The sequence below is a fragment of the Haliotis cracherodii genome, unplaced genomic scaffold (assembly GCF_022045235.1).
Source record: "Haliotis cracherodii isolate W230 unplaced genomic scaffold, xgHalCrac1.p SCAF_2, whole genome shotgun sequence".
Classification (NCBI taxonomy): domain Eukaryota; kingdom Metazoa; phylum Mollusca; class Gastropoda; order Lepetellida; family Haliotidae; genus Haliotis; species Haliotis cracherodii.
The window spans coordinates 52,590,597-52,614,644 of NW_027266275.1; the positions used below are offsets into that span (position 1 = coordinate 52,590,597).

At 38.2% G+C, this 24,048-nt stretch overlaps 1 protein-coding gene across 1 annotated transcript in view; it reads left to right on the top strand.

The window, feature by feature from the left end:
- The window catches only part of LOC139469247 (WSCD family member CG9164-like), a 98,407-nt gene that overhangs the window by 73,347 nt on the left and 1,012 nt on the right, over positions 1-24,048 (top strand). The window contains exon 2 of the mRNA XM_071251384.1: positions 21,744-22,036. Coding sequence (XP_071107485.1) covers positions 21,744-22,036 — 293 coding nt within the window. The remainder of the gene's footprint in view (positions 1-21,743; positions 22,037-24,048) is intronic.

Sequence of the window (24,048 nt, forward strand, 5' to 3'; positions counted from 1 at the left end):
AAATGTGTGCTCCAGCCCAGCGCGGAGCTCGCGACACACTGTATACTGCATGTTGTATACAGTATATTGCAGTTGATATACTGTATACTGCATGTGATACTGATTTGCGGAAAAGCTGCAACTTTCAAGATTCAAGATTCAATTTGCATTTATTTCATATACAACAGACTGCCGTCATATATCACTGGAATGCTGCTGAGAGCGGCGTTAAAACAACTTGTTTTCATAATGGAGCGCTGCAGTCATTTAAAATGGAACCGTATACATGTGTTGTACCAACTCAATCACTCTGTTTCGAATATTCAGCAGCAAAAATATATAATAACCAGCTGTGAGGAGAGATATAAGATTTTTATAAGCAGTCAAATATGGATGATAAAGGACCCCTCACTGATTAGGTTCTTGTTTACTTAAGAGCAGAGTTGGCCATGTTAGATGATATAACGGTGTCCTCCCAGATCGCCTAATTTCTACCCACAAGGTACCAAAATACAATTAGGTGATGTGGGTGTGCCATGCCTGGATGAGATTTATAATTAGGTAATGTGGGTAGTTGGAACAGTCCACTTTACTGAATGAAGGGATGACAAGACAGCCAGAGATACATAGTTTTACATATTTTAATCAACAATATATTATAGCAAGTAGCCTCTATCAAAAACTATGTGTCTCTGTGTCTCTTGTTGAATTAGCATTAGACAAGGTTGAGAAATAATTTGGAAAGTGTGTCGTCTCCTACCCCAGCTGGCGCCATCACAAATAGTCAATCACCCACTGACCCATAGCCCCGACAGCTGAATGTCCTGCTATTTTTCACAAATTAAACTACCAGCGGCGGTATTGATTTAAACATATTTTATGTCGGAAAACCAAATGGATTAGGCACAAGTGACACACTTACGAGGCCTTCTCCTATTACATTGTAGCTCCAGTGTCTGCTTCAACCAACTCACTAACCGTGTTATTGATGATGAGGAAGAAACCTAAACTGATTGTATGTATGTGAAGAAAACCTTGAGCCAATATTCATTTTTGAAAGTTCAGAATAATCAATTATCCTTAAAAAGAATGCCGTGCTTGTTGACTTTATAATGTTTCGACAGGCATTTTGCCAGTTATCTTGCTTATTTAAGAATCAAATTATGTTTTAAATGATACGAGTTCATTTAGAATACCATATTCTAATTAGTTGAAAGCAAAATATTAGTGATTTGCTCCAAAAGTGGTATCATATTCCATACTGTTAGCAAGGAAGCGATATTTTCATGTTTTGGCGGCCATCTTGTCGGCCATCTTGAATATTTCAAAATGCCCAAAGATGACAGAGTGTCATCAGTCAGTTTCATAATCTAGAGTACATCATTAAACAAATCCGGCAATAAAAAAAACTTTATCCCCTAATTCTGGGTTGGGGGAAAATATTCATTTCTCTGCCGGACTCTGCCTCTCGGCAGAGAGGACAAAATCCAAGAATTGGGGGATAAAGGTTTTTTTATTGCTGGATTTGTTTAAGTACACATTCTAGGTTATGAAATTGACTGATGACACTCTGTCATCTTTGGGCATTTTAAAATATTCAAGATGGCCGACAAGATGGCCGCTAAAACATGAAAATATCTCTTCCGTGCTAATTGTATGGAATATGGGACTACTTTTGGTGCATATCTCTATTGTTTTGCCTTCAACATATTAGAATATGTTATTCTTAATGAAATAGTTTCATTTGGAAATGTAATTAATCAAAATAATAGGCAATATTGTCTATGAAAACCCCCAAATCAGTATATATCGTTATATATACATTTGTTATTATATTATTCAGTGTCAACTGGGATGCTTGTGGATTTTCTTACGATTGTTAATGTTCTATAGTTACAAAATAAGATAAATTCCCACTGCATTTTGAAATCAAATTATAAAAAAAACAATAAAGATAAATAAAAATAATAGTAACCTCAAAAGAGGTGCAAATAAAGCAAAACCTATTATGTCTGTTATACACATGGTTATGTTAAATTGTGTTAAATACTTTTAAGAAATTCATGCCAAAACAAACTGGGCCAAAAAAGATTGGGCCAACTTTTTTGGAAAAAAAGAATGGAACAATTAATGACTGGTCCCTTTCAATGGCTGCCTCAAAGCTTGAACTTGACATCTCAGCATGCACTGCAAACACGAAAACAACGGTTTTTTCCGCATATGGTCATTGGACGGAAAAACGACTAAAAATTCATTAAAATTGATTAATTGGTTTGCGTCTAGAAAGTGTCCGGAAATGCGTCGAGTTTTTCAAGCGTAAAATGGACGGAAAAACGATGCTTCTTGCTCCGCCTTGTACAACTGTTAACGGCCAATCAGATGGCGCTGGTCCCCCGACGCACGTGATGCCCAAGGCTTCTTTTCGGAAGCATTAGGTTTCGTATTTCTGGCATGCCTTGCTCTAGTATCTGTCGCGCGCGGTGCACCGAGATTTGCTGATTAGTCAGTTTTAGGATATGTAACATGGTAATGGAATTCAGACACGCGCCAAGAAGTCAAACCAAACATTGCTACCAAGTTTATTGAGATAACATATCCCTCCGCTATGCACAGTTACCTCTATCGGATAATGGGTTGTGTTTCATTTGGTTATAACAGTAACTAATTTTGTAATGTGAAGTTTACACGATATACGGCTTTTCCATAGGACGAGAGGTGGGTCACATGACGTTTATCAGGTGACTGTATTCTTGAAATTACGTAAACACTGACTACTTCCACATTCCTGGGGAAAACCCTGGGAATTCCCAAGTACGAATTCATACAGAAGCGTTGTTTTTCATCATTTAGACCCTTTAATTTTGAACGTAGCGTCTTAGCATACTCTGGGATAAGTCATAGAGTTTGGTTGCGTGCCCGTTCAAGGATACCCATCCTAGAGAAAAAAAACACCCAAAAATCCAAACTATCGTAGTGACATTCTACAGCAATCTATGAATTTACCTTAGTATCTATTTGACACATCTTTACAATCACCTTTCAATGATTGGCCAATTGATCAGTGATGACAAAGGCTTGAAATCGCCACAGGTTAATTAACAACTTCGGAAATATCTCCCGTCACGTTTATCGTGTCGGCCATTTTGTACTTGATGTAAATGTATTACAACGCTCTGTCATTGTGATTGACTTACTGAGGTAGTTCTTAACGGACCTTCTCATCTAATGAGGATATTTTTTGGAATACATTTCTTGTAAACAAACTAAAACAGATGTTCCTCGCTTTGGGGGGGAACTATTTTATTCCGGAATGGCCTATTAAAGCTAATAGTAAGTCAAGGCACAATGCGTGTATATGATCTGTTATTATATGTGTTTAACAAATACGGTTTTGGGCGTTAATAAAATACACTGACGCAAGTATATTCTAATCAAATCAATTGGATAATTGAATATGCTTTATTTTACATATTACATAACATCACTACACAAAATTTGGACAGTTGCAGTAACACACTACGGTGATCGCATTAAACACCACTTTGAACAGTATTTTAGTTATATCACGGTGTATCAGACTGATGTGGGATAAAAATCCGAAGTGGTTCAGGCCATCCAACGGGTGTTCGCGAAAGGTGAGCGTATTCTGCCATAAAGGTGGCACCCGTCACAAACACATGCAAGTCAATTGTTCACCTGAACAAAGCACGGAAACACACAATAATGCCCGTCCTCACTATTACCGAGCATGTAAATTATATTGTCCGTCAAAAACATGGACGAGTATAAGCAATATGTTCCTACAGGTAATACATGTCATACATTTGACAAAATGTATGGGCTCAGAGCATTATTGTTCATCACAGCGTATAGACTCGGCATGCAGATGAACTCATCAGCGCATTTTTACACTTTATCTTTTAACTGGCATGTTAAACTTCTATTTCATAACTCAGTTTTATTTGCACGGATCACTATGGAATCTTGGAAGGGACATTGTCGCGTTGTCGTATTGTCGCATTGACGCCCTTACAAAAACAAGCAAAACGTGTCGAAATTAACCAAAGCGCGACAATTCGACAACGGGATATTTTGGCCATTTGTCGCATTGTCGCGTTGTCGCATTGTCGCTCTTTGAATAATCTTTTTTCTATATTTTACAAAAGGGCGACAATACCGTAACGCGACATTTTTCAATGTCAAAATATGTCTCGTTGTCGCATTGTCGCCCCATCACTAATACGTATAAAAGGCGTAAAGTTCAGTTAATGTTACAGTTAGGAAGCGGTAACCAAGTTATATCTGTCGTAGAAGTTCAACTTGATACATGTACGTCTTGAATTGAAAACACAAGTCCGTCCGCGAGTCCATAACGTTTTATGGTGAGCCCTTCTCTATAAGTGCTTAGTGTTCAACTCCCAGTTTCAAACACGTTGTACCTCATCAACAATCCACATTCCTCTAGTGCAGTGATAGTCCGGAAGATCTTACTCTTGACCATATCAGACAACTGACGAGTGCACGCCTGACCTGTGACCTCATTACACCCCCCATGAGGTGTTTGCAGAAGGGAGAGGGGTAGGAAATGTGTGCTCCAGCCCAGCGCGGAGCTCGCGACACACTGTATACTGCATGTTGTATACAGTATATTGCAGTTGATATACTGTATACTGCATGTGATACTGATTTGCGGAAAAGCTGCAACTTTCAAGATTCAAGATTCAATTTGCATTTATTTCATATACAACAGACTGCCGTCATATATCACTGGAATGCTGCTGAGAGCGGCGTTAAAACAACTTGTTTTCATAATGGAACACTGCAGTCATTTAAAATGGAACCGTATACATGTGTTGTACCAACTCAATCACTCTGTTTCGAATATTCAGCAGCAAAAATATATAATAACCAGCTGTGAGGAGAGATATAAGATTTTTATAAGCAGTCAAATATGGATGATAAAGGACCCCTCACTGATTAGGTTCTTGTTTACTTAAGAGCAGAGTTGGCCATGTTAGATGATATAACGGTGTCCTCCCAGATCGCCTAATTTCTACCCACAAGGTACCAAAATACAATTAGGTGATGTGGGTGTGCCATGCCTGGATGAGATTTATAATTAGGTAATGTGGGTAGTTGGAACAGTCCACATTACTGAATGAAGGGATGACAAGACAGCCAGAGATACATAGTTTTACATATTTTAATCAACAATATATTATAGCAAGTAGCCTCTATCAAAAACTATGTGTCTCTGTGTCTCTTGTTGAATTAGCATTAGACAAGGTTGAGAAATAATTTGGAAAGTGTGTCGTCTCCTACCCCAGCTGGCGCCATCACAAATAGTCAATCACCCACTGACCCATAGCCCCGACAGCTGAATGTCCTGCTATTTTTCACAAATTAAACTACCAGCGGCGGTATTGATTTAAACATATTTTATGTCGGAAAACCAAATGGATTAGGCACAAGTGACACACTTACGAGGCCTTCTCCTATTACATTGTAGCTCCAGTGTCTGCTTCAACCAACTCACTAACCGTGTTATTGATGATGAGGAAGAAACCTAAACTGATTGTATGTATGTGAAGAAAACCTTGAGCCAATATTCATTTTTGAAAGTTCAGAATAATCAATTATCCTTAAAAAGAATGCCGTGCTTGTTGACTTTATAATGTTTCGACAGGCATTTTGCCAGTTATCTTGCTTATTTAAGAATCAAATTATGTTTTAAATGATACCAGTTCATTTAGAATACCATATTCTAATTAGTTGAAAGCAAAATATTAGTGATTTGCTCCAAAAGTGGTATCATATTCCATACTGTTAGCAAGGAAGCGATATTTTCATGTTTTGGCGGCCATCTTGTCGGCCATCTTGAATATTTCAAAATGCCCAAAGATGACAGAGTGTCATCAGTCAGTTTCATAATCTAGAGTACATCATTAAACAAATCCAGCAATAAAAAAAACTTTATCCCCTAATTCTGGGTTGGGGGAAAATATTCATTTCTCTGCCGGACTCTGCCTCTCGGCAGAGAGGACAAAATCCAAGAATTGGGGGATAAAGGTTTTTTTATTGCTGGATTTGTTTAAGTACACATTCTAGGTTATGAAATTGACTGATGACACTCTGTCATCTTTGGGCATTTTAAAATATTCAAGATGGCCGACAAGATGGCCGCTAAAACATGAAAATATCTCTTCCGTGCTAATTGTATGGAATATGGGACTACTTTTGGTGCATATCTCTATTGTTTTGCCTTCAACATATTAGAATATGTTATTCTTAATGAAATAGTTTCATTTGGAAATGTAATTAATCAAAATAATAGGCAATATTGTCTATGAAAACCCCCAAATCAGTATATATCGTTATATATACATTTGTTATTATATTATTCAGTGTCAACTGGGATGTTTGTGGATTTTCTTACGATTGTTAATGTTCTATAGTTACAAAATAAGATAAATTCCCACTGCATTTTGAAATCAAATTATAAAAAAAACAATAAAGATAAATAAAAATAATAGTAACCTCAAAAGAGGTGCAAATAAAGCAAAACCTATTATGTCTGTTATACACATGGTTATGTTAAATTGTGTTAAATACTTTTAAGAAATTCATGCCAAAACAAACTGGGCCAAAAAAGATTGGGCCAACTTTTTTGGAAAAAAAGAATGGAACAATTAATGACTGGTCCCTTTCAATGGCTGCCTCAAAGCTTGAACTTGACATCTCAGCATGCACTGCAAACACGAAAACAACGGTTTTTTCCGCATATGGTCATTGGACGGAAAAACGACTAAAAATTCATTAAAATTGATTAATTGGTTTGCGTCTAGAAAGTGTCTGGAAATGCGTCGAGTTTTTCAAGCGTAAAATGGACGGAAAAACGATGCTTCTTGCTCCGCCTTGTACAACTGTTAACGGCCAATTAGATGGCGCTGGTCCCCCGACGCACGTGATGCCCAAGGCTTCTTTTCGGAAGCATTAGGTTTCGTATTTCTGGCATGCCTTGCTCTAGTATCTGTCGCGCGCGGTGCACCGAGATTTGCTGATTAGTCAGTTTTAGGATATGTAACATGGTAATGGAATTCAGACACGCGCCAAGAAGTCAAACCAAACATTGCTACCAAGTTTATTGAGATAACATATCCCTCCGCTATGCACAGTTACCTCTATCGGATAATGGGTTGTGTTTCATTTGGTTATAACAGTAACTAATTTTGTAATGTGAAGTTTACACGATATACGGCTTTTCCATAGGACGAGAGGTGGGTCACATGACGTTTATCAGGTGACTGTATTCTTGAAATTACGTAAACACTGACTACTTCCACATTCCTGGGGAAAACCCTGGGAATTCCCAAGTACGAATTCATACAGAAGCGTTGTTTTTCATCATTTAGACCCTTTAATTTTGAACGTAGCGTCTTAGCATACTCTGGGATAAGTCATAGAGTTTGGTTGCGTGCCCGTTCAAGGATACCCATCCTAGAGAAAAAAAAACACCCAAAAATCCAAACTATCGTAGTGACATTCTACAGCAATCTATGAATTTACCTTAGTATCTATTTGACACATCTTTACAATCACCTTTCAATGATTGGCCAATTGATCAGTGATGACAAAGGCTTGAAATCGCCACAGGTTAATTAACAACTTCGGAAATATCTCCCGTCACGTTTATCGTGTCGGCCATTTTGTACTTGATGTAAATGTATTACAACGCTCTGTCATTGTGATTGACTTACTGAGGTAGTTCTTAACGGACCTTCTCATCTAATGAGGATATTTTTTGGAATACATTTCTTGTAAACAAACTAAAACAGATGTTCCTCGCTTTGGGGGGAACTATTTTATTCCGGAATGGCCTATTAAAGCTAATAGTAAGTCAAGGCACAATGCGTGTATATGATCTGTTATTATATGTGTTTAACAAATACGGTTTTGGGCGTTAATAAAATACACTGACGCAAGTATATTCTAATCAAATCAATTGGATAATTGAATATGCTTTATTTTACATATTACATAACATCACTACACAAAATTTGGACAGTTGCAGTAACACACTACGGTGATCGCATTAAACACCACTTTGAACAGTATTTTAGTTATATCACGGTGTATCAGACTGATGTGGGATAAAAATCCGAAGTGGTTCAGGCCATCCAACGGGTGTTCGCGAAAGGTGAGCGTATTCTGCCATAAAGGTGGCACCCGTCACAAACACATGCAAGTCAATTGTTCACCTGAACAAAGCACGGAAACACACAATAATGCCCGTCCTCACTATTACCGAGCATGTAAATTATATTGTCCGTCAAAAACATGGACGAGTATAAGCAATATGTTCCTACAGGTAATACATGTCATAAATTTGACAAAATGTATGGGCTCAGAGCATTATTGTTCATCACAGCGTATAGACTCGGCATGCAGATGAACTCATCAGCGCATTTTTACACTTTATCTTTTAACTGGCATGTTAAACTTCTATTTCATAACTCAGTTTTATTTGCACGGATCACTATGGAATCTTGGAAGGGACATTGTCGCGTTGTCGTATTGTCGCATTGACGCCCTTACAAAAACAAGCAAAACGTGTCGAAATTAACCAAAGCGCGACAATTCGACAACGCGATATTTTGGCCATTTGTCGCATTGTCGCGTTGTCGCATTGTCGCGCTTTGAATAATCTTTTTTCTATATTTTACAAAAGGGCGACAATACCGTAACGCGACATTTTTCAATGTCAAAATATGTCTCGTTGTCGCATTGTCGCCCCATCACTAATACGTATAAAAGGCGTAAAGTTCAGTTAATGTTACAGTTAGGAAGCGGTAACCAAATTATATCAGTCGTAGAAGTTCAACTTGATACATGTACGTCTTGAATTGAAAACACAAGTCCATCCGCGACTCCATAACGTTTTATGGTGAGCCCTTCTCTATAAGTGCTTAGTGTTCAACTCCCAGTTTCAAACACGTTGTACCTCATCAACAATCCACATTCCTCTAGTGCAGTGATAGTCCGGAAGATCTTACTCTTGACCATATCAGACAACTGACGAGTGCACGCCTGACCTGTGACCTCATTACACCCCCCATGAGGTGTTTGCAGAAGGGAGAGGGGTAGGAAATGTGTGCTCCAGCCCAGCGCGGAGCTCGCGACACACTGTATACTGCATGTTGTATACAGTATATTGCAGTTGATATACTGTATACTGCATGTGATACTGATTTGCGGAAAAGCTGCAACTTTCAAGATTCAAGATTCAATTTGCATTTATTTCATATACAACAGACCGCCGTCATATATCACTGGAATGCTGCTGAGAGCGGCGTTAAAACAACTTGTTTTCATAATGGAGCGCTGCAGTCATTTAAAATGGAACCGTATACATGTGTTGTACCAACTCAATCACTCTGTTTCGAATATTCAGCAGCAAAAATATATAATAACCAGCTGTGAGGAGAGATATAAGATTTTTATAAGCAGTCAAATATGGATGATAAAGGACCCCTCACTGATTAGGTTCTTGTTTACTTAAGAGCAGAGTTGGCCATGTTAGATGATATAACGGTGTCCTCCCAGATCGCCTAATTTCTACCCACAAGGTACCAAAATACAATTAGGTGATGTGGGTGTGCCATGCCTGGATGAGATTTATAATTAGGTAATGTGGGTAGTTGGAACAGTCCACTTTACTGAATGAAGGGATGACAAGACAGCCAGAGATACATAGTTTTACATATTTTAATCAACAATATATTATAGCAAGTAGCCTCTATCAAAAACTATGTGTCTCTGTGTCTCTTGTTGAATTAGCATTAGACAAGGTTGAGAAATAATTTGGAAAGTGTGTCGTCTCCTACCCCAGCTGGCGCCATCACAAATCGTCAATCACCCACTGACCCATAGCCCCGACAGCTGAATGTCCTGCTATTTTTCACAAATTAAACTACCAGCGGCGGTATTGATTTAAACATATTTTATGTCGGAAAACCAAATGGATTAGGCACAAGTGACACACTTACGAGGCCTTCTCCTATTACATTGTAGCTCCAGTGTCTGCTTCAACCAACTCACTAACCGTGTTATTGATGATGAGGAAGAAACCTAAACTGATTGTATGTATGTGAAGAAAACCTTGAGCCAATATTCATTTTTGAAAGTTCAGAATAATCAATTATCCTTAAAAAGAATGCCGTGCTTGTTGACTTTATAATGTTTCGACAGGCATTTTGCCAGTTATCTTGCTTATTTAAGAATCAAATTATGTTTTAAATGATACCAGTTCATTTAGAATACCATATTCTAATTAGTTGAAAGCAAAATATTAGTGATTTGCTCCAAAAGTGGTATCATATTCCATACTGTTAGCAAGGAAGCGATATTTTCATGTTTTGGCGGCCATCTTGTCGGCCATCTTGAATATTTCAAAATGCCCAAAGATGACAGAGTGTCATCAGTCAGTTTCATAATCTAGAGTACATAATTAAACAAATCCAGCAATAAAAAAAAACTTTATCCCCTAATTCTGGGTTGGGGGAAAATATTCATTTCTCTGCCGGACTATAAGTCACCTATTACGACAAGCTTCACTTGCTGAAGACCCAATTCTAACCTGACTTGTATCATACATTCACTACCTTTGATGTTCATACTGACAAATCCTTGACAAAATCTACATTACATTTTGCATGGGTGTGATTATCTGATGTTCACATATGTCTAATGATATATAAAATAGGTACACTGCAAAACGTTAGAATGAAACCATGGACAAAGTCACAGACCCTGATCTTGTTTCTAACCCGGATCTTTGCTGGGGTGTTTGAAAACAGAACTATGCAAAACCATTTGCAACCTCAGGAACTGCAGGAACCCCCAAATTTTGATTGACAGTCAACCAACTTATAACATCAGGATTATAGACAACTGGTTAATAAAAGATTCAGATAATTAAGCATTGTCCCAAACTTAATTCAATATACCAAGAGGCTTAATTATTACTTCAGGTCATTTTCTTAGAATAATTTACAACATTTGTCTCATGAACACACACAGGCCCATTTCACCTTGTGAGCTGGAAATATGGTTTGTTTTAAGCCTGTCAGTTTGAGCAAGCCAATTATTAATAGTTTCAAAGTCTCACCACCACTTTACAGACATTACCTGTAACAATCTTAAAGAACATGAACTCACGCATTGTTATAGGTAATGTCTGTAAAGTGGTGGTGAGACTTTGAAACTATAAAAATTGTCTTGCTGAAACTGACAAGCAGCACTGGTCTGCTGCTGTATAACCTCTTCATGAAATTTAAGTGTCTGATTATAATCTCATTTTGCTTTTAGGACATGTGCAGTCTGAATGCACTACATGATACTAACAGATGACATACAGTACAGATCAAGATATCTTAAGTTTATGAACTTAATTGATTGTTTAATTGGATTAAGTAAATTAATCTGGTAATGTTTCACTGTGGTTTTCCAATTATTTTGTCTGAATTGTTTATTGTTTGACATGAGTTGGGTAGCCCACTGCTTGCAGCCCTCGCTTTTCACGCCAAAGACCTTGGTTCACTTCTCAACATGGGTATGAAGTGTGAAGCCCATTTCTGGTGTTCCCCACCATAATATTGCTAAAAGGGGTGTAAACCCAAACTCAATCACTCACTCAAGTGATTGATATTCTGAGCAATGATTAACCATGAGGCAATCATGAGCTGTCGGAAACTTGATATTGCAGATATATGATGGCAGACAATAAGCATCCGGAGTAGACAGTCCAGGGATTGGTGTTGTGAACAATCCACATCTTAGACAGGTACTATAATGACTATCGTGCATGATGGTCCATAACATTCAGAAAGCTGTGAATATTGTGGTTTTATACCACAATCAGCAATATTGCAACTGTAGCAACCTGTGAAAATCCAATCGCCAGACAGTAATTTATACTGTGAACAACAATCCACGTGGTCAGGTTAGAGTTGATCAATTGTCAGGGGCAACTCATTTACACATGCACAGACACACACCAGAAACATGAGTTTAATTCCCCAAACCATGCATCACTTTGGGGTTTCCGCTTCTCAAAGCTGACACGCAGTGATGTTTGTTTTGTTTGTTTGTTGTTTAACACTGCACTTAGTAATATTCCATTGTTTGACATCATGAACATCGATCCACACAATTGGGATACGATAACATGCATCAACTAAGTCAGTGAGTCTGACCGCCCTCATCCTGTTAGTCACCATTTACGGCAAGCATGAGTTGCTGAAGACTTGTAACTGAAATAAAATGAAAAAATTGACACAAGACCTTTTTACCCTTTAATAAATGCACACAATTTTGCAGATATATGACAGCAGACAGTAAAACTCTGGAGCAGACAAACCAGGCATTCGTGTTGTGAACAAACAATCCATGTCATCGACGGGTACTATGACAAATCTGATCATGTACCAGCTGTATTGTTTACATTGTTGTTTTATGCCACAATCAGCAATATTACAGCTAGAAGATGGCAGCCTGTAATAAATCACCAGACAATCTAGTTAATTTGTATTGTGAACAACAATCCATGTGTTCAGGTACAGTTGCTCAGTTGTCGGTGGCGACCGAGTGTCTTCATGCACAGTTGTATTCTTTAGAAACATGATTGGGTTCGATTCCCTGTTTGTTATAGCTGTGTGGGCTACTGTCCAAGTCATGCATCACTTTGGAGTTTCCACCACACAAACCTGACACGCAGTGATTAACTAAAATGCTGTTCAAAACTCCAACTAAAAATTGACACAACACCATTTTACCCTTTAATAAATAACTAACATATAATGCCACACTAATAGCTGCAAAATATCTATCATGGCAGATTTAATTACTCCAAATCTGGACTAGGCAATCCAGTGGTATTCTGAACAACTCCACATTGTCACGGTATGTTGACAAATCTTGCATGATTCGTCTTGAAGATTCATTGTTCTGTAATGCCACACAGCATGATTGCAGCTATATGACAGCCAGTAAGTAATCAAATCTAAGTCAGACAATTCAGTGATTTGTATTCTGAACAGCAATCCACATTGTTACGGTTGACAAACCTCTCATGATTGGTCTTGAAGATTCATTGTTCTCTAATGCCACACAGCAATATTGCAGCTATAAGTTGGCAATCTTTTTTTCTAATAAAGACATGCTTTACTTATATAATTAAGAAGTTAACTCCACATTTCGCATAGTAAAGGGTGGACCATATGCTATTTGCTATTTGGGGCTGCCTGTGATATCTGAAGAAACATTCTCTTAATGTTCCAAAATGTTCGTTAACAAATAATTGTGTTTCTGACATGTTGCAAAAGAAATGTCAATATTGTTGCAAGCTGTTATTTGTAAAAAAAATTATTTTATGAAAAATTAATAATTTGGTTTTGAATATCTGGTTAACAGCTTGTTTCAAAATCTTACCCCCAAATATCAAATGGTTGGTCCCTAACCCAACTACTCACAGGGGAATGTCGACTTTGTATACATATCAACCATGTTTTTTATTTGTTGTTTAATGCCACAGACAGCAATATTGCAGCTAAATGATGGAAGTCTAAATAATTAAGTCTGGACCAGACAATCTAGATATTGTGAACAATCCACATCATTGAATAATAATTCTTGAAGATTCAGCATGCTGTATTTTTTTAAAGCCACACTCTGCAATATTGCAGCAACATGATCAGTGAATCATCAACTTCAGACTAGACAATCCAGTGATTGGTATTGATGATTGGGGTATGAATGACAAATCTTGCATGGTAGACCTTGAAGATTCTTTGTACTTTAATGCCACTCAGCAATATTGCAGCCATATGACAGCCAGTAAGTAATCAAATCTGGACAAGACAATCTAGTGATTCGTACTGTGAACAACAAATCCTGCATGCTAGTCTTGAAGGTTCAGCATTCTCCATTGTTGTCATTGGTGAAATGTCACACTCAGCAATATTGTAGCTATGCAATGGCAGGCAGTAAATAATCAAGTCTGGATCAAACAATCCAGTGGTATGTGATGGCAACAGTAAACTAAACATTCTACACTATTCTAATAACATTGCCAAAGACATGCTGTACTTACAAAATTTATTGCGTCCAAATCACAACCTCCTCCGCAAGTCGTAACTCCAAATTTCTGTTGGTAAGCAACTGTTCAGGGGGATGTCCACTTTGTATACTTGCCAAGAAGTTGCCAAGTTTTTGTTTGTTTCTTTGTTGTTGGTTGTTTGCTTGGTTGGTTTGTTGTTTAACGCCGCACTCAGCAATATTCCAGCTATATGACGGTGGTCTATAAATAATCGAGTCTAGACCAGACAATCCAGTGATTAATACCATGAACATCGATCCATTTGTCGCCTTTTACGGCAAGCATGGCTTCCTGAAGACCTATTCTACCCCGGATCTTCACAGGTATCTTTGTTGTTGAATGCCACACACAGAAATATTGCAGGAACATGATGGCAGCGCGTAAATAATGAAGTCATTAAACAATCCAGTGATTCTTATTTTGAACAATGATCCGCGCTGTCAGCAGCGAAAACACATAAGTAACTAAATCTGACCATCTGATTCCCTACATAGGAAAGATGTGAACAGACCCATGTAGGGATCACCCAACATCATATTGCAAAAAGTGACGAAAGTGTGTTGTAAAACTATATTCACTCACTCGAAAGTGAACACATTTATTCAATCCTGTTTTTCTGCATTATAGAGTGTGCATTGAATTCGGTTTTGTAACCTTATGACCAGAATATGTTGGTGTGGCCCTATTCTAACCCGGAATCCCCAACGGGTAGATTGGCCAAAGCAAAAGCGTACAAATATTTGACCAATACGTCAAATCTTCCAACTTGAGCATTCAGTTAGTTGTCTTGTTGCTACACTCAGCAATACTGCAACAGAGTGTAAATAACACACTACACAATGAAATTATCGTTAAAATATCTGTGATAGACAGTGACCAGGAATTTACATCCTCGGGGTCGACTCCCATATGTGAAGCCCCTTTCAGGTGTCACTAGCTGTGATATTGCAGGAATGTTTTTAAATGCAGCGTAAAACAATATTCACCCACTCGCAAGTGTGTCGTAAAACTATACTCACTGTGTCGTAAAACTATACTCACTCACTCGAAAGGGAAAACACTTATTCAATCCTGATATTGTGTATATTAAATTCAACTGTTGTCGTTGTTTTTATAAATTTGAAAAAACAAGCAATGTTATCCTGAAACCAAATTAAGACAGTAAACAGTGTTTTAGGGTGCAGGATATATCATGATATACACTGACAGATAGTTCCAATGTATCACCAGGAATCTTTGTTCATATTAGTTTTTGTTCATATTAGTTTAATTAGCTGTTAGGATGTCGAATATATTGGTAGTACCTCGATTTAATTCCTCTAGTATGTATTTTAGAGTGTCCAATTCAGCTGTTGCGGTCAGTTCTGAAATTCAAACTGGCAATGTTTTTCTGCAGGAGAATGAACAAAGTTTACAGCAGTGTTTTAGGTTGCAGAAACACAATGACAGATATTTCCTAGCTGTTTTCTCTTAGATATTAGTTTTAAAACACTTGTCCTATTTTGAAATTATTTTGATTTCCTTGAGTCAAATTACAATTTAATTGTTAATTGTGGGTGCATAACAAACCAATATATCCAATTAATATTATTTAAGAAAATAACAAAACATTCGTTTCATTACCATATAAATTAGATTCAAGCATCCAGAACGCTACATACTTTATGAAGATACGATTCCTTCAAAATCTACAAATCAATCGGTCAAAGATTAAGAAGGTGACAGAATAGGACAGAACTCCAACATAAAGATCAAGATTGTTGTAATGGAACAGGAAAATACAAACAAAACATTTCCCAACATGATAATGACAAATAAAATCTACAGTCTTAGCAGAAATGGATGCTGATGAAGCATCAGCATGTGACAATTGATCATATCCTCAACTGAATATTTTGACTTTCATAACAATTTGTCGATAATACCCCCAAATCCTGGCTAATTATATTGTTGACAATCTTGAATCTAAATTATCATCAATCAAAAGATTTTCCTTGCTAGTCAAATGTCTAACGCCATTCAACAGAATACAAAATTATCAAATACTTTTCAACATAACTAAGTTTTTTGGTAATTCAAAATGTTATCCCTCCAATCAAGCAACAATTGCATCAACACGTCACCGATATGAACATTTTATCACATTACCACTGCAAATATTCCCTGCACAGTACACACTAAATATCCTACACTTAAGAAGTAAATAACGTTCATTATGAACTTTCCTATATTCTGTCAATGATAAACAGTTGCCACTCATATTACATTAAATAATGTCAACAACAAATCCATGGAGTAAACTACTGCTGGCTCGATATACCGCTACCATGGCTCACACTCGTAACGCTCGCACTCGTCACCGCCTGAGCAGACACGCCTTGGCGATCCAACACCCCGAGGACCCTTAAATTCATTACAGTATGTACCCATGTAATATTTAGCAACAGATTCGCCTACTTCTCAAAAAGTAAACTATATCCCACAATTCATCGGTATGAACATCAAATCCATTGAATATGTAACCCACAATATCAATTTGGGCAACAATGCAGTTTACCGGGCGCAGCCCGAGCTCTACCATCCGCTCAATTACCGCGCTATAGTGCCACCGCTGTCTCGTTATACCGTTACCGTGCCTCACATGAGAAAACTGTTCCCCTATTATCACCAAATAACAGTTAGACACTAATTTAACAGACTTCACCCTCAGAAGAGGGTTCACTTTAATGACTATATCAAGCAATTAAGTGATCTGTGTCTCTTAATCCTCTATAATCCACTATAACAACATTTGGGGTGAGGGCCCAGTCAGGTTAAACGGAGTGTTTCCTTTTTGCCGGCACGTATTGTTTCAGGATTAAAATCAGTGGCCCGTACTAAATCCCTAGAACAATGGAGATTACGGCTGTAGTCTGTATTTAATTTTTTTATTTATATTGCATATAACCCTTTTTATTTTTTAATTTACTAAATATACATGACATAATACACAAATGAAGTAAAGTTCATCACATTTTTATTACATATACATTTAAACTTTATCACATTTTGTTTTTATTGCATATAACACATATTAACATTTTAATTTACAAAATATACATGAATATGAATTAATACACATGACCTAATACACAAATTTAGAATCCCACAAGATGAGAAACAGCTTCACCATAAAACAAGTGGTGGGATGGAACCCGTTAAGAGTGTTTTTGAATGTCAATTTCCCTCCAGGTTTTTATATATTTTTTCGTTTTGATCTCAGGAGACCACCGGCCTCCAGCTGAAGAATGGTCACTTCATTGTAGCATTGTTCTGATCAAGTCCAACTTGATCCATGGCATCGTTTGCTACATGGTTGTGGGTGTTCCTGTATGCAACAATAGGACCTGGCAAAGTGAGAACACCCCCTGCATGCTGGTATTAACCAGTCCATCATGTCGTATTGACGCCCACGTAGGAATATACGGTAATGAAAACGCTGATAAAGCAGCTAAACTATCCCTCAAAATCCCAGAAATAAGCTTAAACTTAACCATCTCAAAATCAGAAATTAAAAGTGTAAACAAGCCAAAAAATAACCAAAAAAATGGCATAACCTATATCTAAACTCAAATAGCCAAATCAAAAAAGTTCTCAGCAAACCACTAACCAAACCAAAAATTCTCCATCCATCAAAAAAAATCGACAGAGTAATCACTAAACTCCAAACAGGACACACCAACCTAAATAACCACCTAAAAAAATTAAAAAAAACACACTACAGGTAACTAGAAACCCCAGAACACGCACTCATCCACTGCACACACTACCTAACACATCGAACCGTATTACAAACCACCCTCAATCTAAACAAGGCTCTCACTCAAGAAGCAATACTAAACCCTCAAAATAAACTAGAAAACTTCAAGGCCTTAGACGTATTCTTAATAAAAACAAAACTAATAAAATGCATCTAAAAACACAATAACCTACCAAATCAAAATCACATAAACAAACAAACATCAACCATACCCAGCTCCCTTAGTTCTCCCCAACCCCTGCTGTATCTATTCCAAATCTCAAAATTCAAAAAATTCTATTTAAGCAACCCCTAAAGACCCCTCTTGGGTTGCACAGACCACTTTCGCCCCTTTCGGAAACACATTAAATGCCCTGGCCGGTCCCGTGTGCGAAATACGCATCAGTCGGGAAGCGCACGTTAAATCTCCAAAGTAAGTACGTATTGACGCGAGCTCCATTTCAGGATAGATTCACGATAGATTCTATTGACAAGAAAGTACCCCCACCCGCAACCCCATGATTCTCCTCAGATGTGTTTATGAAAATGACATCAGCCGTTTAACACCAGATCAACACGAGTGTCTGTCTCCAAATTCTACACACAAGAAGTCATCATGGGTCTGAGTCTCAATCTGCAGAAGAACCGCCTTTAGAGCAATATTCAGACATAACTGAGACCCTGACAGTACCACACCCAGTTACCACTGTGATGCAATTATGCGGCCTGTTTTCTGGTGAATTGCGTGTGCGTTACAACATATGACAAGTGACACAGACACAGTCTGCAGACTAGAAATCTAGAGCATGTCATCTTCAGAGAGGAAACAAAGCCATTTTAAGACGTTTCCAACTGGTTCACTGAAGATACTGAAATAAGCAACCGTAAAATTTACAGATAAACCCTGTTTGAAAAATGCTATCATCTCCAATAGGCATATTTATTTCTTTACATAATATAGCACAACGTGACGTCTGTTGTGTGATTCTGTGTCCTATTCCCCGGTGAACTGCAACTGTGTTATTCCTAGGGTTTACGGATTTCACTAGCGGCAAGGACATACTTACTTATCCATAGAAAGCATGTGCTCACAACCTGTCAACATGCTGATTCGGCTATGTTTCAAGGTGGTATTCTCGGCAGTGATGCGGGATCGTGCATCGATGGTATAGGCCCATGGACAAATAAACTTCGAACATATTGTGTATAACCACCAAAACCCTGCTTCAGCCGGCACTGACAAGGTGTATTTCATGGTAAGGGCCAGCCAGCCACTGTAACACTATAGCCAGACTGCAGTAACGCTATATCGCGGTGATTGACCTACTTGTACCAGTCAATGCACTCAGTAAACTCCATTGTTCCCCAGGTCTTTTGTAAAGAAGCATCAGCACTTCTATTTGATATCGCTTGGAGCCCGCATCGCTGCTTGCAACTATAGTTTCATTTTGTGTTGCATCAGCTGCTTGTGACAGATTGAACTTGCACATATTGTCTCGGAGTTCTGGAGTTGATTCAGCTTACCGGTAAGATAATGTTTATAGCGATATGTCACGGGGAAATAAGGCTTAGCGAAAGGGAATGCGGGGGTTAAAGGCAATTCAGTTTATAATCATGGTTCACTGATGTACACAACGCATGTAACGTGCGGTGCAAATTTATTTCGGAACCTTTTTATAATAAGATGGTACTTCGGGCTCGGGCTTCGAGTCCTACTGTAAACATGTCAGATTGGTTTGTTCTTTCCATATCCTGTCATGAATGATAACGTTAAAAAAGTGTCGAACTGTACACATACCTCAGATCACTTTGTTGTTTCCATACTTAGTCATGCAGGATAGTGTCAATACACATGTCGAACTGTAAACAGACGTCATATCACCATGTTACCATACTTAGTCATGCAGGATAGTGTCAATACAAGTGTCGAACTGTAAACAGACGTCATATCACCTTGTTACCATACTTAGTCATGCAGGATAGTGTCAATACAAGTGTCGAACTGTAAACAGACGTCATATCACCTTGTTGTTTCCATACTTAGTCATGCAGGATAGTGTCAATACAAGTGTCGAACTGTAAACAGACGTATCACCTTGTTACCATACTTAGTCATGCAGGATAGTGTCAATACAAGTGTTGAACTGTACACATACCTCAGATCACTTTGTTGTTTCCATACTTATATCACCTTGTTACCATACTTATTTGTGAATGACAACGTTAATTATAACTTTAATAGTATTCGGCTCAGGTAATAGCTAAACCTTTGTTAAAGCAGTTATTTTCACGAAGTAGTAGTGCGCTGTATTTTGTGTAAGGTCTGTAAAAAGTGTGTAATATGTTGTAATTTGAACTGTCTACAGAAACAAATGATGCAACATACATATTTGTAGATATGTTAGGAACACGTGTTACCACTGGTCATATAAAACCAATCGTTGTAGATCCGGTGAAAATATGGTATTGGTATCCACCTTTATTATGCGCCCATATCCTGCACGAGAAACGCTCCTTTTCAGTATGTGGTGCATTCTCGACGTGTACGTTCTCGGTGTATGGCTGAACTAAACGCAAAGACATGTACATACAGCAGGTGACATCTCCATCAATGTATGGAATGAAGGTGGTGGATTACAATCCACGTTTCTGAAGCTTAGACAAAGATCCTTTTCTGAAGTATGTTAGAAACAAAAAGAAAATTAAGAATTAATAATCACAGTGCAATACATATACCTCATTACTAATGTGCAGACATAAATACTGGTTCAAAGATTTCAAAGAGCGTCTTACTACTCTTGCTCATAAGTTGTTTCATCAAGGTTACAACATGCAAGGCCTCACTAAAGCTTTCAAAAAGTTTTATGGTAGACATGTGGAAGACATTTCCAAATGTTGCGCATCGGAGACAAAAATGATGTCCGATGCAATTCCCTATTTTGACTTGTACCATAAGTTTCGATTTTATTTAGATGAACAATTTACTTGCCTTTGCATGTGTTTGTGACGGGTGCCACCGATGGGGCAGGATACGCTCACCTTTTCGCGAACACCTGGTATCATTACTATTTGATAGTGATTCATAAACACATGCTCATGATATAGTCGGAATTGCACAATCGACCCTGCTTTGTGCAGATATTTCTATTGGATGTGGAAAGGTTTTTGTCGTTTTTTTACGCTAATGCCAACAGCCTATTATAGTGACGTCATTGCATGATCTGATATCGTTTGATAATTGTCCAACAGCCAATTCCCTTCCACTGATTTAGCCACGTAAACTTGAAATAAAGGAGACTAGTGAAAACGACTCATCTGTTCATACTTTGATCTAAATAGAAAGATTCGGGATGACAAAAGCTACCCACAAGACTGTATGACAAGAGGGATGACTTCAGCTTGTCAAAAGTAAACTTTCCCTTTACGTTGAGCATTACTCCTGCAGTTCCAACCTTTGGTGTCTACAACTTTTGAGGTACAATGGAGCATGCTTTTCCATCACGATTTAAAAGAACGCCATACGATTCTTGCTCAAAAGATGTTTGACCATGGTTAGTTTCAGCATGCAATACCTTTATTGTAAAGCTTTTAAAACACACCGGTGGGGCAAGATACGCTCAACCTATCGATAACACCAGGTACCATCACAAATTAATAGTGGTTCATATGTACACGCTTATGGTATGGTCGGAATCGTACAACAGACTCTCTGTAATGAGATGCGGTGGCATAGAGAAACAGACCTCCGTATATAAATGGTGGGATAAAGACTATTAACAAAAAAGGGTCTCAAGACATTAATACTACTTTTCCTAATGTTTATTATTTCAGATACTGTCGGAAGCACAAGATGGGCACTTCATCGTTAAAACGAGAATTTGTTGGATGCGTCATCTTCATGGTTTTCTCGACAATTTGGCTGGTTTCATATACAGACAACACTACACTGATAAACATGAAGACACGGGTCGCCTCTTCATCCGTGTTATTACCATCAGTTGCCAAAAAGGACATAGAATGTCCCAAAGTCTCCCTCTCCAAGAAGCCTCTGCCCCTCACTGTTCTGGTCAGCTTCCCAGGATCCGGTAACACGTGGACAAGACACCTGCTGGAACAGATGACAGGTGTGCCTTGTTTTATCATCGAATATGTGTCTATTTTACTTCATGTCTGACTCTGCACCATGTGTCACGGTTTGTCTTCAGTGATGTGTTTCTCTTTGATCTTGTGTATCTCACACCCTATGAGTTGCTATATCAGTGACACTTGGAACCACAGCAAGGTGTGTCCTTTCCTCTCTCGACCATTACTTTGAGTGCCATGTTTGCTTCCGGTATCTGATTTCTTTGATTCGTATGTTCCTACAAATTAGTATGTATAGATTAAAATAAAAAAATGCAGCAAAAGAGGGTTTGGGTGATCCTGGCACAGTCAGGATAATTAGGCTCATCATCAGCTCAGGGCCCTTGCTCCCTGCACACCCCAGACCAGACAGCGAATGGGACTTCTCCAAGAAAGCGCTGCCTAGCCGAAAACACCTAGTACTTTTCGGAGACTCCCAAACACGGCAGCCTTCTGCATTACCCAGATTGTCAGTAGGGCTGTAGTCCGGGTGTTCTCCCAATGACAGTAAACAGATTGGGAGGTACCAAACCTAAGGCACCGTGAACAATGGGAAGACGGGTAATTTTGTACTTAGGATGCAAGCGTGACATTTCGAAAGCGAGGTCCACATATTTGCCATGTTTTTTCCTGATATTGTTAATGACATTAATGTAAAAGAGACAAAGAATTCAATAATATATATGATTTAATTGGGTTTATTAAAAAGGACAAGATCAGGTTTACTGGCCTTGATACGAGACGGGCCTATTCCAAAGGGTTTCGTATTTGTCGAAGTAGGCACCATTTATGGATAACAACTTCCTTATGTACTGTAAAGGCGACGTTTCGGTATAGATTCGTATACCGTTTTCAAGCAACGCTGAAAAATGAACATGGTACAGAATGTATATAGTAGGTGGAAGATTAACAGTGACACAGTTGCACACATAAGGGAGATTAACATGAGTAGGTTAAGTAATAATATAGTGAGCAGGATAATACTGTAACAACATGATACATAAAGAACACATGATGAGGAAGCCAATAAGTCCGGAAGCCAATTAAACAGGATAAGTATAAATAGGTGGGGTGATTATTGCTTAATGAGTTCATAGTAGGCGGATGGGATGAAGTAGCCTTGATTCTCTGTTGATTGATGCCTTGTGGCGGCGAATGTGGATTGCTTCTGTTAGTTTTCTTTTAGTGAAGTCATGGATGTTGTTGGAGAGGATTTGGACGTTTTCCCAGTTGATGTTGTGATTGGGGCAGTTGCTGATATGGTCCGACATAGCTGATTTACTGTCTGATTTGAAGTTTTGTGCTCTTTGATTCTGGTGTTGATGGTGCTGGACACATTTGGGTTCTTACCACAGCAGTCATGTTGAAAATGTCCTTAGTGCACGTACCCATTACTCAGCCATTTTCGCTGGTATCATATACAGTGAACAAGTAGTATGAAGAATAACACACTTTTTTGTTTACTTTGACTTTTTGACACTGCATTTCTACATCACTTCCGAAACCGGTTTGTTTTAAGCTGAAATTTTGAGCATACAATATTCCAGCAATGGTGTGTCTCAAACATGCTCACGGAATAGTCTGATCCCAAACATTGCAGCTATATTGAAAATGGCATGTTTATTCAAGGTTGCCATGTGTTTGTGGCACAGTTCTCTAGCTACAATGTCTCTCATTAAAGGTTCTAATGACATCATGTGTTGTTTTGAATGGGTACCAACTGTAACAGAAGTTATTTTTAGATACAAACTATAGCTATAAACAAGAAATATTCAGGAAAGATCCTTTGGCCTTGATACTAGTACTTAAAGTTATACGTGCATTCTGATCGGCTTTTGTGTTTCCGCACATACGATTGATCGATACGGTGGCGTGTCCTCTTGCAGGTTATGAAAATGGGACGAATGGAAGCGAACGATATATTGATTCACACACGCGCACACACACACACAACCCTATCCAGGAAACGCTATGTTCTATCTTTTTTTGTGCTATTTCTCTGGCTCTCACTATC